General features: G+C 54.5%; 1 protein-coding gene across 1 annotated transcript; it reads left to right on the top strand.

Moving 5' to 3' along the window:
- The first annotated feature begins 6181 nt into the window (after positions 1 to 6181).
- LOC129016850 (immunoglobulin superfamily DCC subclass member 3-like) lies at positions 6182 to 16348 on the top strand. The gene is made up of 11 exons (XM_054456594.2): positions 6182 to 6533; positions 7748 to 8050; positions 8532 to 8890; positions 11838 to 12219; positions 12363 to 12528; positions 12818 to 13657; positions 13744 to 13932; positions 14055 to 14162; positions 14296 to 14443; positions 14848 to 14977; positions 15066 to 16348. Exons 6-11 carry the CDS (start codon positions 13459 to 13461, stop codon positions 15093 to 15095), a joined length of 804 nt encoding a protein of 267 aa, XP_054312569.1. The 5' UTR covers positions 6182 to 6533; positions 7748 to 8050; positions 8532 to 8890; positions 11838 to 12219; positions 12363 to 12528; positions 12818 to 13458; the 3' UTR covers positions 15096 to 16348.
- Positions 16349 to 16810: the final 462 nt, after the last annotated feature.

Raw genomic sequence — 16810 nt, 5'->3', positions numbered from 1 at the left:
TATTTAATGGCATATTGTATAACAGTGCATATATTAGGGGTCAATATTTCCAGATAAAAAGAAAAAGTATTTTAGTATAAATAAAACTAATTGAATAAAAATCCTGGCACCCTTGGAGGAATGGTTGATCTCAGGTCTGGGGGAGAAAATACTCTGAATGAGACTGGGGCAGATGGTTCCAGAAAGCAAAGATAACAAAGAACGGGGGAATAGCAAACGGACACTGAACTCCCACTGGCCTAAGAGAGACAAATTGAACCTCAGAGAGATTGCAGCAGAAACACTGAATTAAAAAAAAAAGTATCAGTGCAAACTCCCACTAAAGAGACTTGTACTAAAGGGAAGATGGATAAAGGGAGAGAGAAAAAGAAACACATTGGACAGAGTACCAACTCCTTACTCTGAAAATTGGCAAACAAAGGAAAAAACTAAGCACTCTCCCTTCTTTCCCATGTGAACTGAATTTCAGGGTTACCAAATTGTCCTAGTTGATGAGGGAACATTCTTTACAGAAGAATTTCAGTTAATAAATGAGAAAGGAATGACAGAACTGGAAAATCAGCATTTTGCAACCCCTAATGAAATAACTGTCAGGCAATTATTACCAATAGATATGACTATTGGATAAAAGGTTGATGAGGCTGAGTGTGGTGGCACATGCCTGTAGTCCCAACCACCTGGGAGGCTGCAGAGGGAGAACATTTGAGCCCAGGGGTTTGAAGCTGCAGAGAACTATGATTGTGCCTGTGAATAGCCACTGCGCTCCAGCCTGGGCAACACAGGGAGACCTCGTCTCTTAAAAAAAAAAAAAAAGAAAGAAAGAAAGAAAGAAAAGGTTGACGAAGGGCCAGACATGGTGGCTCACGCCTGTGATCCCAGCACTTTGGAAGGCCAAGGCAGGTGGATCACCTGAGGTCAGGAGTTTGAGACCAGCCTGGCCAACATGGTGAAACCCCGTCTCTACTAAAAATACAAAATTAGCTGGGTGTGGTGGTATGCCCCTGTAATCCCAGCTACTCAGGAGGCTGAGGCAGGAGAATCACTTGAACCCAGGAGGCGGGGGTTGCAGTGAGTTGAGATTGCACCATTGCACTCCAGCCTCGGCAAGAAGAGTGAAAGTCCATCTCAAAGAAAAAAATTAAAAAAAGAAAAGATTGACAAGGAATCTTGGAGGGATCAGGTTATCAGCACCTGTAGCCCCTAATCAATTTTAGAATCACTGACAGTAAGACAACCAGATATTGTGCATCTCCTGAATGCAGTGTGCAGCATAAAATACCACCAATAAAGTCTTCTTGCCTAAAAGTGGAACCTGAATAAACCAAGCCTCTGAGCCAACATCCATTTATAGAGGAACGTATTCAATAGCACACACACACACACACAAATCAGACAGATCCAGAACATGCAAAATTTTACTGGAAAATTTACCCAGTCTGTTCAACAATTCAATGACATATAAGGGTGAGGGTTGGGGGTGTTTACCTTTGATAAGATCATTAAGAGACACAATAATCAAATGCAGTGTATAAACCTTGTGTTTGATTCAAAACAGAAAAACAGTAGAAAGACATTTTTCAGACAATCAGGGATATTTGGTTAAGGACTAGGTATTAGATGATATTAAGGAATTATTAAGAAATTTTGTCATATATGATAATGGCATTGTGGTTATGAAGAAAACGTTTGTAATTTTTTTTTCTTTATTGAGACAGGGTCCTCACTCTGTCACCCAGGCAGGAGTGCAGGGCGCTTTCTTGGCTCATGGCAACCTCTGCCTCCCAGGCTCAAATGAACCTCCTGTCTCAGCCTCCCGAGTAGCTGGAACTACAGGTGCCCGGCTAATTTTTTGTAGAGATGGGGTTTTGCCCTGTTGCCCAGGCTGACCTCAAGTGATCAGGTGCTGGGATTACAGGCGCGAGCCACCACGCCCGGCACCTCTTCCCCTTAACAAACATTAACTGAGAGCCCATCCTGTGCCAGACTCTGCTCTGGGCACATAGCTGGGAGCACCACAAAGTCCCCGCCCTCCTGGAGCTCGCTCCGGGGGAGACACGCATGAAAGCCGGTGTGAAATGCCCCGCCCTGGATTGAACATCAGAGACGGAGCCCACAGGAGTCGTGCGTTTCCTGCGGGGGCTGTAACAGATTACCATAGACATAAGGGCTTCAAACATGAATGTCTGATCTGATAGCTTTGCAGTCAGACGCCTGACAGGGCTTTCTGGCCTAAAATTGGCGTTGGCAGGGCTACGTTTCCTTCTGGAGGCTCTAGGGGAGCATGCGCTTCCTCACCTTTTCCGGTTTCTAGAGGCCCGGCATCCTTGGCTGTGACCCCTTCCTCCTGCACATCGCGTCTCTGGCTCTCCTCTGCGGCCACATCTCCCTCTCCTCTCCTCCACCTTCCTCTTCCGCTTTTAAGGACCCTCATGATGGCATTGGGCCCACCTGTATAATCCCGGAGCACCTCTTTAGGATCAGCTGTACCAACCTTAATTCCTCCCCGCCAGGTAATTTAGCGCATTCATAGGTTCCGGGGATGAGGACTTGGATCTCTCCAGGGCCCTATTCTGCCGACCACAGATGGGAAGGTCGATGGAGATGGACAGAGAAGGGAAGAGGCAGAAAAAAGGCTCGGAGAGAGGCAGAGGACCAGGCTGAGAGGAGAGAGGAGGTGGCTGAGAAAAGAGACAGTGTCCTGGGCGTGCTTGGGGACTCTTCGGGGGATTCTATCTGCCAGCTGAGACTTTCCAGGGACGTTATTCCAGGAAAGCCTGGGCAGCTGTGAAACCTCAGATGACGCCAGAGGACTGTTCGGGGTTGAGCCAATAGGCAATTGTTGGAGAGGGAGGGAAGGAGGGCAGTTCTCAGCAAGTCCATGTTGGCAGCGTTTCCTGAGCTCCAAGGCTATTCCGGGCTCCATCCCTGGGATGGAGCTTCCTAGCCTGCGTCAGGACGGCGTTTGCCAGCGTTCCAGGGAGTGTGGGTCTATCCCCTTGGTGGCAGGAGGGAGGCTTTAATCAAATTCTCAAAGGGGCCTGGGACCAATAAAAGTTAACTCCTATCCTGAGTGTTATAAAAAGAAGTGCTTGGAACGTAAAATGCTGCAGTCACTGTGGAAGGCAGTTTGGCGGTTCCTCAAAATACAGTTACCATGTGACCCAGCAACTCCATTCCTAGGCGCATGCCCAGGAGAATAGAAGACATCCGTCCACACAAAAACATTTCCACGGATGTTTGTAGCAGCATTGCTCATAATAGCCAAAAAGTGGAAACAACCCAAATGTCAGTCTCCTGATGAGCAGATAAACAAAATGCAGTCTATCCATGCAATGGAATCTGATTCAGGGATTAGAAAGAATGAAGTTCCGAGACAGGCTACAAGATGGATGAAACTTGAAGACATTACGCTAAGTGAAATAAGCCAGACACGAAAGGACAAATATCATATGATTCCACTGTATATGAGGTACCCAGAGTAGCCATATTCATAGAAACAGAAAGAAGAATGGTGATTGGCAGGGGCTGAGAGAGGGCAGATGGGGAGTGAATGTTAGTGGGTACTAAGTTTCTTTTTGGGGTGATGAAATGTTTTAAAATAGATTGTGGTAATGGTCGTGCAACTCTGAAAATATACAGAAAGACACTGAATTCCTTAAATGGGTGATGGGTGAAATTTCTGCTATGTAAATTATATCTCAGTAAAGCTGTTCCTAGAAAAAAAGAGGAAGTGGGCCAGGCACAGTGGCTTATGCCTATAATCCCAGCACTTTGGGAGGCTGAAGTGGGGAGATCGCTTGAGTCCGGGAGTTCAAGACCAGCCTGGGCAATATAGTGAGACCCTCTCTCTACATACCTATGAAAAAATTTTTAAAATAGCCTGGCGTGGTAACACACACCTGCAGTCCCAGCTACTCGGGAGGCTGAGGTGGGAGAATCACTTGAGCCCAGGAGGTGGAGATTGCAGTGAGCTGTGATCTTGCCACTGCACTCCAGCTTGGTCAGCAGAGTAAGACCCTGTCTCAAAAAATAAATTTATCTCTTCTAAAAAAAGAGGAAGTGCTTGGCCCTTAGCACCGCATTTCACTTTGTCCTTGCAACTGTGAAAGGCAGGTCTTGACCTTCTCCCCTCTTACAGGTGAACAGATGGCAGAGAGGCGAGGATCACTAGGCTAAGATGGGATGGCTGTTTAGTCCTGTGAGCCATGCTGGAGTGTGGATTCGGAGGTGACAGGCAAGTGGCGCAGTCAGTGATGCATCTTCTCAGTAGCTGTTGGAGAGTGGGCAGTTCTGACAGCAGCAGGGGAAGCTGGCCGGGAGATGGGGTGTCTGAGTCAGCTCGGGCTGCCACAACACCAGACACTACATGGCTTAAACAACAGGACTTTATTTCTCACAGTACTGGAGGCTGGAAAGTCCAAGCCTGAAGGTGCCGGCCAATCCCGTTCCCGGCGAGGGCCCCTCCCTGGCTTGCAGAGGCCTGAGTTTCCTTGGAGTCACCACGCACCTTTCCTTAGTATGTGCACGTGGAGAGATCTCTCCTCCTCTTTTAAGGTCACTAATCCAGCCGGGAGTGGTGGCTCACGCCTGTAATTCCAGCACTTTGGGAGGCCGAGGTGGGCAGATCACCTGAAGTCAGGAGTTTAAGGCCAGCCTGGCCAACATGGAGAAACCCTGCCTCTAATAAAAATACAAAACATTAGCCGGGCGTGGTGGCGGGCACCTGTAATCCCAGCTACTCGGGGAACTGAGACAGGAGAATCACTTGAACCCAGAGGCGGAGGTTGCAGTGAGCTGAGATCGCGCCACTGCACTCCATCCCGGGCGACAGTGTGAGACTCTGTCTCAAAAAAAAAAGAAAAGAAAAAGAAAAAAAGAAAGGCAAATTTGCCTACGCAAGGACACGCAGCTAGTGATTTGTTCCACGTCTGACCCCAGGGCCTATGCGCCTTTCCCTACCCAGGCCACCGCCGTGACTCAGGGGTCCCCTCTGGGGAAGCAGCGGGAACCCTCATAGGAGGCTCCGGGACAGAGAGATGCAGGGCTGGGACGAGGAGGCCCCAGGGGGAGGCTGCTCGCTCTCCTGTCCCACGGAGGTCTCTGCTAGGGGTAGCCTCGTCCTGGGACACAGACACCAAGGACTGCTGTCTGGGAGGAGGAGGCTGAGTTGGGAGGGACAATGGCTTGAGTTGATTCTGAAGCCTGTGAGCAAGGTGGGACAAGCCGGAGAGGCAGCTGAGCAAGCAGGGGCGAAGACTGAGGGTGAGAGTTTGTGCTGAAGAGGCAAGGGGCAGCCTCAAGTGGGCAGGGCAAGGCCAGATGCAGAGGCTGACGGGAGCGGGCAAGGGGACTGGGATTCAGGGGGAGACTGAGTCAGGGGCCAGACAGGCTGGAGCTCCTAGGGTTGGAAGCTGGGTGATGGGGCCTCATTCTCTGCCACACGAGACTCCCCCAGCCCAGCCTTCCCCCTTATTGCCTCTCACAGATACTCCCATACATCCCTGGTACCCCTGTCATCTTTCCTAAGCTATGCTCTTTTTCAGTAGGGTAGAGTTTAGGGGAGGGTATCCTCCAGAAATAGCAAGTCTCAAAGTCAGCTCTTGCCTGAGTCCCAGGCTCCTTTGGCGGAAGGGTAGTCCCTCTTTTTGCATGTTTTAAGTGGCCAGCCTGGCAAGGGGCGGGAGGCCTGGGTTTTTTTCTTCTCTTTAGGATGGGGCTGGTCCTCCACCTCCCACTGGCTGGCAGCCTCCCGGCCCCTGGCGGCCCCAATCCATTGTCCCAATAAGAATAGAGAGAACAGCTTTGGAAAGTGACACTATGAATGGTGCTGGGGCTGCGGGGCTGGGACTGAACTAATGGGATGAGGTCCCCCACTTCAGGCCCAGGCTCAGCACCTGGGACAGCGACTCTACTAGGAGAGTGAGGGCTCTGTACCCCTCCCCAGGACCCCCAAATCAGACTCCAAGCCACCCCTGTCCAGGACGTGGATCCCCAGGGATGGGCTTGGGGGACTGGATGCCCCAACTCCTCCTAGAACTTCACTCTCATTCAGTCAAAGTTTGAGAGGGAGTAAGGGGTGGGTGATGGGCTGGGAGAGATTTCTGGAAGCTGAGAAAGGGGCGGGTCTGACCCCCCAACTTTGCCCTGCTCTCATTGGCCCTCACCCCCTTTCCCCGCCCCAATTGTCTCAGTGTCTGGGTCCTGGCCCTGGGAGGAGGGGACAGTGGGGATAGGAGTGGGGAGGGGGCTCAGGCTGAAAGCAGAGAGAGACCCAGCTCCAGGAACACGAAGGCAAGGACATTAGCCTTCAGCCTTGACCCCAGAGCTTGGCGCGCCAGAACCTGGGCTCCCCAAAGCAAGACCAGGGCCTCCACATTGTGCGCCAAAGTGCGGGGTGGGGAATGCCCACAGCCCAAGGGCCCCCAGGCTGAAGGCAGGAGACTGGGGCTGCTGGGGAAGTTGCCCAGGCTGAGGGGCTGGGCCTGGCAGGGACATGGGGCTGCTGCTGCTGCTGCTGCTGCTCCCAGGCTGGGGTAAGAGGATGGGCTATGGGGGCCATAGGGAAAGCCAGGGCAGAGGGACGGGGAAGAAAAAGAGGCAGGCATAGGGGTGGGAGAGTTGGGGGGCAAGGTTGGGGGAACAGAGGGATGGAGGTGGCCGGAGTGGAGGTGGAGAAACCCTGAGGACAGCAGAGGAGAGGGGTGAGCAGGAGCGGCAGGCAGGGCTGCGGGAGAGCCATGGGGGGTGCTCTAGGAGCCCAGGCTTTGGGGCGCAGTGGCTAGAAGGGGACCTGGGGGCCACGTGAGGCAAGTGGCTGAGCAGACTGCGGGGCATGCAGAGGCGGGGCCCCAGAGGCTTCCCCACAGATGTCCCTGAGCCAAACAAGGCTGGCTGAGCCCCCTGCCCATGTGCCCCTTGGAGGCTCTGTCTGCCCGCCCATCCACCCCATCTGCTGGGGGTCCTGGCTCAGCCTTACAGGCTGAGTTATTGTATTTATGGGGGTGTGTGGGAAGGGAGGCTGTGGGTTCACAGCTCTGCTCATGCATTTCTGGGCCTGTGCTGTTAGTGTCTGTGGCCCTGTGCTTATGTATTTGTGACTTTGAGTCTGTAGGGACATCTATGGGTGACCTGTGTTTGGGGCCTCCTTGAGTGTGTGTCTGGGATGGAATCTGTCTGTGTCTAGAAGACCTGGTGGCCAGTGAGGTTGTGATTTTTAATCCAAGTGTGTGTGTGTCCATGAATGAGTGTGTGTGAGTGTAAGTGTGTTCCTTCCCTATTCAGAGGCCAGGGTCCTGGTGGTGGGAGGGGGAAGGGGGAGAGCCAGGAGTCCTGGGAAGCTGACCCTGCGGGCAGACAGGCAGATGGGCCAGTGGGGGAGGAGGGGGCGATCCCATTGTTCCCTGAGGAGCACAATGCCCACACCTCAGCCCCTGACCTCACCATTGTGCGCGCCCCACCCCCTCCCCGTTGCCAAGGCCCAGCTGAAAGAGGCCATCAATCACAGCCGGCCCGCCAGGCCCACACCGCACCCGCCAGCCGGACAGTGGCCCGCCCTGCTCCTCACATGGCCAGGCCCTGCCCTCTCTTCCTTGTTCTGCCTTTGCTGACCCAAAGTCTCCCTAAGGTCAAGTCCTGTTCCTTGCCCCTTGCCAAGGCTGGGAGGGAGTCAAAGCCGTGGGGGAGGTGGTGGACAGAGGGTGGGCCTCAGGGGGCCGCCGTGTCCAGGCTGTGCTGGCTGTCCCTACAGGCCGTGCTGCAGGCTCCGAGCTGGCCTTCGTGCAGGAGCCGGGGGACACAGGGGCTGTGCGGGAGCACCCACTGGTGCTGCCCTGCCAGGTGGAGGGTGAGCCGCCTGTGTCCATTTCCTGGTAGCGGGATGGGCTGGCCTTAGCCAATGACAGTGGTGCCACCGTGATGCCAGATGGCTCCCTGCATCTGGCCACCCTGCCTTCCCGCCGGAGCCTCCCTTCCCGTGCCCACGAGTACCACTGTGTGGCCCAGAACCGCTATGGGCGGCTGGTGAGCCGACGGGCCCGGGTACAGCTGGCAAGTAAGTGACAGGGCTGCTCCTGGGATTGGGGGATGAGAGTTCGTGGGGCACCCACAGAAGGCACCCATGGGTCCTAGAGTCGCTGAGAGTGGGCCTGAGCAGGGGCAGCCCCGCCATTAGACACAGTGTACACACTGGTAGAGCCTCTGATTCTTTTAGGGGCCCACAAAAATGTTTTAACTTCTTCAAAACCAGAAGAAAAAAATGAATATAATAATAAATACGTAAAAATGAGTCCAGACTGGATTATATTTGTCTATATTCCAATGCCATTGTAAACTATGATTTAAAATTTTTGTAATGGAGGAAGGCAAAGTGCTCATGGCCCACAGAAGTCCTAGACATGAGGCTGCAGGGCTCCATACTGAAGAGGATGTGGCAGATGTGGGCATAGAGGTGCGGCCCAGCCCTGGGACTTGGTTGTGGGGGGATAGCCCAGGGCCAGCTCTGCAGGTGCCCAAGCGGCGCCCCCATCCTCTAGGTCTGTCCCGCTTCCACCAACATCCAGAATCCGTTGAGGTGGAGCGGGGTGGAGTTGCTCGCTTCCAGTGCCTGATCCAGGGGGTGCCTGAGCCATCCATTTCCTGGGAGCACAATGGCACAGCCCTGAATACTGCCAACCACCGGTGAGCACCTGCCAGGAGTGCAATGGGACGGTGGGCTGTGGGCCAGGGCACAGGCCATGGAGCCCTGACCTCTGCATCCTCAGGGTCACACTGCTGCCTAGTGGCATCCTCCACATCACCAGTGTGAGCCAGGCTGACGTGGGAACCTACCGCTGCGTGGCACGGAATGTGGCCAGTACCCACCACAGCCAGGATGCCCAGCTGACCCTGAGTGGTAAGCCAGGCCCAGTGTGGGCACTGGGCAGAGAGGAGGGTATGGTTGCTGTGGTTGTACATGGGACAGGCAGGCATTTTGAGCACCTATGACATGTTAAGCACTGTGCCAGGTGTGGGAGGGCAGCAGGCTTGAGCCATCCCTGGCTTCCTGGAGCTCACAACCTGAGAGAGAAGGTGGTGCTGTGGGAACCCAGGGTTGGGCTGTGGGCAAGGATTGTCAGGGGCTTCTGGAGTAAGCTACCCCAAGCTGGGTGTTGAAGGGTGAGTGGAGAGAGGCAAGCCAAGGTCAGGAGGGCAGGGCGGGGGCATTTCCTTGGACAAATGCACAAGGGTGAGGACAACAAAGTTCACACAGGCAGTTCTGTGTTGCTGGACCACAGAATGGGCAGAATTCAGGGTAGCAAAGTTAATGTTGGCGAGTAGGCAAGGCATACTGTGAAAGGAGTTTGGACTTGATCCAGAGGGTAGTGGGAGCTCTGGAGGGTCTAGCGTTGGGGCTGAGCCAGCCTGTGTCTTGAACATGCGGCCCCCATACACATGGCGTGTAGATGTGCATGTGTTCGTGTATGTGTCTGTGCTTGCATGTACATGTGCATGTGTGCATGGACACTTGCACATCTCCTTCTTGGGGTGAGGATGAAAATAGCTTTGTACCTGAGATGAAACACCCAGGATGACCCCACTTGCAGGCCAAATGGGGTGGGAGAGTTTTGTGCCCAAAGTGAAGGCCACAGCAGAGCCTATGAGGGGCTGGTGCCTAGCAGGAGAGGCAGGTTAGACCCTGCCTAAACCGGAGATGCCACAGGTGTCTGTGAGGGAAAGTCATGCCTGAATCAGCCACTAGGAGGCTCCAGGGTATAAATAAGCAAGGGTACCACGGCACACCACCGCCGCACCTGGGCGAACTTTCAAAACATCTCTGACAAAATTTCACCGAAGGCTATATCTTTTTTTTTTTTTTTAGACGGGGTCTCGCTCTGTCGCCAGGCTAGAGTGCAGTGGCGCCATCTCGGCTTACTGCAACCTCCGCCTCCCGGGTTCAAGCGATTCTCCTGCCTCAGCCTCCCACGTAGCTGGGACTACAGGCGCCCGCCGCCGCACCTGGCTAATTTTTGTATTTTCAGTAGAGATGGGGTTTCACCATGTTGGCTAGGATGGTCTCAATCTTTCGACCTCGTGATCTGCCCGCCTCAGCCTCCCAAAGTGCTGGGATTACAGGCATGAGCCACCGCGCCCGGCCGGTATATAATTTTTAAACTGAAGACTGGCAGGGGAAGGGGGAACGGTTGTGTTTCTGATCTGTAACTGACTTAGAAACTCAAAGCGAGGGTGGGGGTCAGCGGCTCCTCTGCAAGAGCAGAGAGGAGCCCGGTGGGGTCCCTCTGGCCTGTGGCGTCCCGTTCCTATTCACAGTCTGGGGCAGGAGGGCAGGGCAGGAGGGCAGGGCAGGAGGCTATGTCTCTCAAGGCTATCGAGCAGACATAGGATTCTGCTGCCCGCGGAGCAGGGAGACGAATGGCCAGAGAGCGACAGGAGGTTAGCAGGAGGAGCAGGCGCCTGTTGAGGGCAGAGGACCAACCAGAAACCGAAGGCTCAAGGGTTGCCTAAAGGAGCTGGTGTCAGAGTAGTCTTCCCCAGGGGCAGGAGCTGGGGACCAAGGCTCCAAGCCATTCACCCCTAATGCACTCAACCGCACACACCTGGGCAGGCACTTACCCGGGGCGTGCACCAGGGTGAGAATTTCCCAGACTTCAAGGAGCTCACAGCGGCTAAAGAGGGGATCCTCTTTGTCAGCTGTTCAGTGCTACCAAGATCCAGGGAGTCCCCCAGTTCTGCCAGTGCCTCTGTCATTGGGCAAGTTACTTAACCTCTCTGATCCTTGATCTTCTCATGTAAATGGGGGAAATAACAGTACTCCGCACACAGGCTGTGGTGAGGGCAAAATGGGACAATGTGTGGGGCTCGCAGCCAATGCCTGGCATGGGGAAGGGGTCGGCCCGGGTGGCCCAGCCTCCCCTCACTGAACTGTCTGGCCAGGCAGGACACAGTCTCTTTAAATGAGGCCAGGAGATTCCAAGGCAGCCCACAGCCTGTACTGCAGCTTGCAAGAGGCAAATAGAGAAGGGCTGGGCCCAAAGTAGGCCTTCAATCTATAGTTGCTGAATAAATGAATGAACAAAACACAATCTTACATCTTGAGGGATAAAGATGTGTAAGACTTTAGAGCAGCCCTTGAGAAACTTTCATTTTAGAAACACATTTTATCTGAGACATTCTTAATAAAGGGCATTTATGAAAGGTTAAAGACACGTTAAGTTCTCACATGATACAAGGTAGTGAAGAAAATGGGGATGATGGCCTACGGAAAGCACAGCTCTGTTTCACACGATGTTGTTCACAACTGTGCTCCCAGTGTGAGGGCGCTGCCTGGCACATGGGAGCCCCCAGTTTTGACCTGTTGAATAAACTAATGGAACAGGGGAGCATGGCATAAAATGAAGATGTGATTTAGACCCAAAACAAGAGTTACTTTGGGAAAACACTTACATCCCTCCTAAGCAGCTAAGCAGGCTGAGGTCTTAGGAGGCTGGTCATGCTTTCTGAGGGAGCGCCTCCTACTAACTTTGTGGGTGCCTCTAACTGCCCCTCAGGGTGAGGCGCCCAGGGAAGGTGGGGCCACCCACAGGGTTTGCAGGAGGAGAATGCTCACTCTCCTCTCTCTCCCCACCCCCAGTCTACCAGACCTTCAGCCTGATAGCTACTCCCATGGGACTTTGGGCAGGTCATTTTTAAAATCTGTAAATTGGGGATGGAATAGCAGCTGCAAAGCACACCTCTGAGGTCTGGTGACATTTGTGGGCTGGATGAGTGTGCTTGGAGTAGAAGTTGAGTATTGGAAGGAGGTTCTCCTTTCCTGATCCAATTTGCTTGTTTCCACCACACAGTGGGACCCCCGAGGCTGCTGCAGGAGCCAGAGATCCTGTCCGGGCCTCAGAACCTGACCCTCACAGTGCACCAGACGGCAGTGCTGGAGTGCATTGCCACCGGTCACCCTCGGCCGCTTGTCTCCTGGAGCCGCCTGGGTGCACAGCCTCCCCCCCGCCCCTGTCTCTCAGAGCCCTGTGCCCTTGTCCTATCCCAGCCTGACCCCCCAACGCCTTCTTGCAGATGGCCGCTCCATCGGCGTGGAGGGCATCCAAGTTCTGGGCACCGAGAATCTCATGATCTCCGACGTGTCAGTCCAGCACTCAGGTGTCTATGTCTGCGCCACCAATCGGCCAGGCACCCGTGTCTGGCGCACAGCGCAGGGCGTCCTGCTCGTGCAGGGTGAGCCCCAAGGGCCCAACTGGGTGGGGAGAGTGCTGGAGCACCCCAGCTCCCTGACAGGAGCCTGGATCTGGAGAAGGTCCAGGGCAGGAGGCAAGAGGCTGGGTCTCACGGCGCCTTCCTCCATGCTATTGCCTGTCCAGCTCCCCCTGAGTTTGTCCAGTGGCCACAGTCCTTATCCAAGCCTCGGGGCAGCAGTGCCATCTTCACCTGCATGGCCCAGGGCGTTCCTGAGCCCCGTCTGGTCTGGCTGGAGAATGGGAAGGTGTTGAGTCCTGGGGATAACATCAGGCTGACTCACAACAATAGGTACTCATGTCTCACCACTCCCCACTGCCCACTGGCAATGGTAGCTCCCCCTACCCACCCTGGGCGTCCACCTACATGCAACACTCACTACCTAAATCTCAAAAATCCACACCCATCCACAAACCCCAGCAAGTTACCTTCTACTTCAAGCAATTCCCCCCTCCCCCAGGAGGCTCTGCCCTGACTGCTCCATTACAGGTAACGTCCCCACACAGCCTCCTCCTCTAGGGCCACTCCACTAAGGCTTGGTGGGAAAGGGCTCCCAGCAGCTGAGTTTGTCTTTCTCTAGTACGCGGATGCTGGCAGGGGTTTCAGTTGAGGATGAGGCCATCTATCAATGCGTGGCAGAGAACAGCGCGGGCTCCAACCAGGCCAGTGCCCGCCTGGCTGTGATGCAGGCCCAGAGCCACCCCCTGTCCCCAGGGGCCTGCGTGCCATGGCTCTCTCTACTTCTGCCATTCGAGTGTCCTGGGAGCCAACCCCCTCCAGTGGGGATATCACTGGCTATGTGCTGCACCTCCGGCCTGTGGGAGATGGGTGTGGGTGGGTGGAGAGGGCTTTGAGCTCAGAGCAGGGCCAGGGGCCAGGAGTCCCTGGCACCAGCCCACCTCTGCTCCTGACTGCTGATGTCCTGGGCGAGTCCCTCTCACTCTCTGGGCCCCAGTCTCCTCCATGACCCCAGACCCTTCTGGATTCTTCCCAGGCCTCTGGGCCTGTGGTTCTCTGGGCTGGCTGCCTCTGTACATGGTCTTTTGGTGCTTCCTTACTGCTTTTCAGCTTGACTCTAGGCCCTTTCCTCATCCTCATCCTCATCCTTTCTCAGCTTAGCTCCAACTTCTGTAGCTCCCTTCCCTGCTCTCCTTGGAGACTTGGCTGGCCCAGCCAGGCACCAAGAGGGGCTTCGTCCCCAGTTTGTGAGGGTGCGGGGACATGGCTAGTGAGAAGATGCTGCTCTGCTCCTCAGAGCCATCTGGCCCGGAGCTCCAAGAGGCCGTAAGCAAAGGCACCTCTGAGCACATCTTCTCCAACCTGGAGCCTGCCACAGCCTATACCATCCATTTGCGGGCCTACTCAGCAGAGGGTGCCAGTCAGGACTCTGCTCCCATCTTTGCCTCCACCACGGGCAGCAGTGAGTGACAGCCTCTCCAGCCTTGGAAAGTCCCTGGCCTCAGGTGGGCAGGGACTGCCAACCAGTTTGCTTGTTTTCCTCTGCAGCCCCTGCTGCCCTGGGCTTCTCCACCAAAGTGTTCAATGCCACCTCTGTGCAGGCGTCCTGGGAGCTGCCACCCCAGCTGGGGCCCATCCAAGGCTTCAAACTCTTTCACCGCAAGCTGCCTGCTGCCCATTTTGAGGGGCCTCTACTCCTGGCCAGCAGTGTCAGCTCCTTCCTCTACACAGACCTGGGTGAGGCTCTGAACCTTCTTGTGCCACTCAAGGCCCGCCTTTCTCAGTGTGATCTTGCCCCAGGTACTGAGCTTCCTGGCCCAGAAATGCCCGTTCCCTTCACATTCCCCTGCTCCCTGCAGAACCAGCTGCCCTCTATGAGATCAAGCTGCAGGCGTTCAATGGCAGTGGGAATGGAAATAGCAGTGCCTGCTTTGTCTCATTGCGTGATGTGTCCCCGGCCACTCCTGGTAAGTGGGGTCTGGTAGGAGGGTAGTAGGGCTGGGGCCAGAGCAGGCCCCTCTGATAGGACTCATGGCTGCCAGTCTTCAGGGAGGAAGAGGGCTGGGGCTTCACCTCCAACCCTGGTCCTCTCTCTGACAGATGGCACAGTGTCCACAGAGTCCAAGACTGGGTGCTCTTGCAGCCAGGGTGAGAGCAGCCCACTGCCTGGGGTTGTGGTGGGCATCCATGTGGGCCTGGCTGCCCTCATCGTTTGCCTCCTCTGCCTCTTCCTGGGCTGGAGACATAGGTAAGGGCCAGGTAAGGGCTAATGTGGGAAATCTGCCAGGGAGACAGTCTGCATCACTGTGGTACAGGGCCAAAGAGAGCAAAAGAGCCCCAATCTACAACCAATCAATTTTACCAATGAGGAGACTCAGGCAGAGAAGGGAAGCCAATTCTTTTCAGAGCTATGTGGTACCAGGGGCAGAAGAAGGCCTGCCATGAGCCAGGAAGAGAGAACTGGGGCTCCCAAAGCAAAGAACAAGGGCAGCAGAAATGAGCTAGAGCCAGTTCCCTGCCATCCAGCAGCATGAAGAGGGGTCCACCCTCTCCATCTCTGGGGAGCATGGAGCAGGAGGAGGGGTTGGGAGCCATGCGAGGCAGAGGGAGGCACCAGACAGACCACGCTGCTGACCCTTCCTACCCGGGCAGCCTCCTCTGCAAACAGGAGTCCCAGGAATGCTGGGCAGTGCCTCGGACTGCCTCGGACAGAGCTGGGCGCCGTCAAGGCCAGACTCAGAGTGGAGGGAAGCCAGGGGAGAAGACTGAACTCACCACCCAGGTGAGGCGGATTCAGTGATGGGGAATGAGTGGGGGAAACTGGAGTGTTTGAGGCCTTGGTCCAGGGGCCTGACCTCCTTCACCCTCAGGTGACTGTGGAACAGCTGGCCTTGGCCTAGGGCCCTCCAAGTTGGCTCCCTCCGAGACGCCACTAATTCCAGATACACCAAAGAATCTACCTCACCTGTCCCTGTCACCCCGGAGTCAGGAAAGAACCAGAAGTCCCTCAGCTCCTCTCCGGGGAGGGGCAGGACTGGCCATAGCGGGAGAGAAGAGGGTGTGGTTTCTCTGTTCCTCCCAGACCTCAAGAAATGGGAGAATCTGCATCCCCTCCCCCAACACACCAAGTAACCTCAAAGTAAACCAAGCCCAGCTGGGAGTTACCCCCAACCCAGTTACTCCTGCCTCATAAGCCCATCCAATATATTCACCTCTTCTTGATACAAATATGAACCTGCCCAAAGACACATAGCTTTAAGGGTTCCCCACAAAGTGGGGGTAGGGAAAGAGGCTCTGTCATCACCTCCATCTCACAACCTGAAGCCCTCCAGTCTAAAATCTGTCTCTGTCTCCTCGTGCCCAAGCTGAGCTCTGCCCAGAGACAGGCGACCTGCATTCTTTGTGGTCCAAATGGGCAGGTGGGCAAAGGGGGTGCTGAGTTTCTTGCCCCCCCTTCTCCCTACAACATGAGTCTTAAATATCTGAGCTCATATGAGCTTCTCTGAGAAACCAAATACCCATTTCCCCCTTCCCAGATCCAAAGCAGTGGCTCCTCCTCAGGGGGGCCTCCTTACCCATTTTATTTTTGAAAGAGATTAGTTTGAGTCAGGGTTTTGGCAGTCTTGAATCGCCTGCAGAATGAGCACAGAGGCTGGGGAGCACTCCCCATCTCCCCTCCCTCAACTCTTGGGGTCCAAAGAGCACCTCTTTCCCACTTCTCCCTCTACCAGCCTATGGCATCCAGGGCACCATAGTCCCTCCTCATCCAGCTCTGCCATGCTCCAAAGCCAAAGCCCCAGCCACTCCCTCAATCACTCTCTCTCCAAGGCTGCCCAGTATTATGCCAAAAAGGGAAGGGTCTTGGGGGAAGGAAAGCCCATGGCTTAGAGGACCCCAAAACTGTCTCCTGTGCTCTTATAGAGTAATGCTAGTACCAATGACAAGACTCCAGAAAGGCTGGGCTCTGGTCCTCCACAATAGTACCCTCTGCACAAGGCACAGCAGCAGCTGTAACTAAAAAACATGGCTGAGGAGCAAGAGGGCTAAGAATAGCCCCAAACATCAAGTCCTTGAGGAAATGACATCCTCTTCTCTGGTTGGGCCTGGTCTAACTGCTTTGTTGGAAATAAATAACCAAAACGGAAAAAATAAATTAGGATCTGGTTAATGCTTTGGGCTGAAAGGAAAACTTGGGGGAGGGGAGTGATGAGATGGTGAGAAAGTGCAGTTCCAGATCTTTCAGGGGATGCTGCATTCAGATTGTTAAAGAACTATATTCGATAGTTTACTAGAAAAGAGCAATGTGAACCCCTGCTGGTAAATAAGGCAACCGTCTAGAGGAACAAGCACGTTACAAAAGATTATTTATTTTCTTTTATAGAGATGGGGTCTCACTACATTGCCCAGGCTTATCTCCCGGCTCAAGTGATCCTCCTGCCTTAGCCTCCTAAGTAGCTATAGGCATGCAGCACTGTGCCTGGCTAAAGGATTCTGTCACTAGAGACCAGAGCAGTGTGGTGGGAAGGGCCAAGGTCTGCTAGGGGACACCTTTCCCTAGGAGAGAATGGAGACCCAGCCCCCTCCCCATGATACCATTAGACCTAAAGTCATCAGA

The sequence above is a fragment of the Pongo pygmaeus genome, chromosome 1, assembly GCF_028885625.2.
Source record: "Pongo pygmaeus isolate AG05252 chromosome 1, NHGRI_mPonPyg2-v2.0_pri, whole genome shotgun sequence".
NCBI lineage: Eukaryota > Metazoa > Chordata > Mammalia > Primates > Hominidae > Pongo > Pongo pygmaeus.
This window is presented reverse-complemented; position numbering and strand designations above follow the sequence as displayed.

Bases quoted from the DNA above. Each gene is read 5' to 3' on its own strand.
- LOC129016850 (XM_054456594.2), top strand. From the start codon at position 13,459: ATGGCTAGTGAGAAGATGCTGCTCTGCTCCTCAGAGCCATCTGGCCCG. The intron at 13,658-13,743 runs GTGAGTGACAGC...TTTCCTCTGCAG, and splicing joins TGCCTCCACCACGGGCAGCA to CCCCTGCTGCCCTGGGCTTC. The intron at 13,933-14,054 runs GTGAGGCTCTGA...TGCTCCCTGCAG, and splicing joins CTTCCTCTACACAGACCTGG to AACCAGCTGCCCTCTATGAG.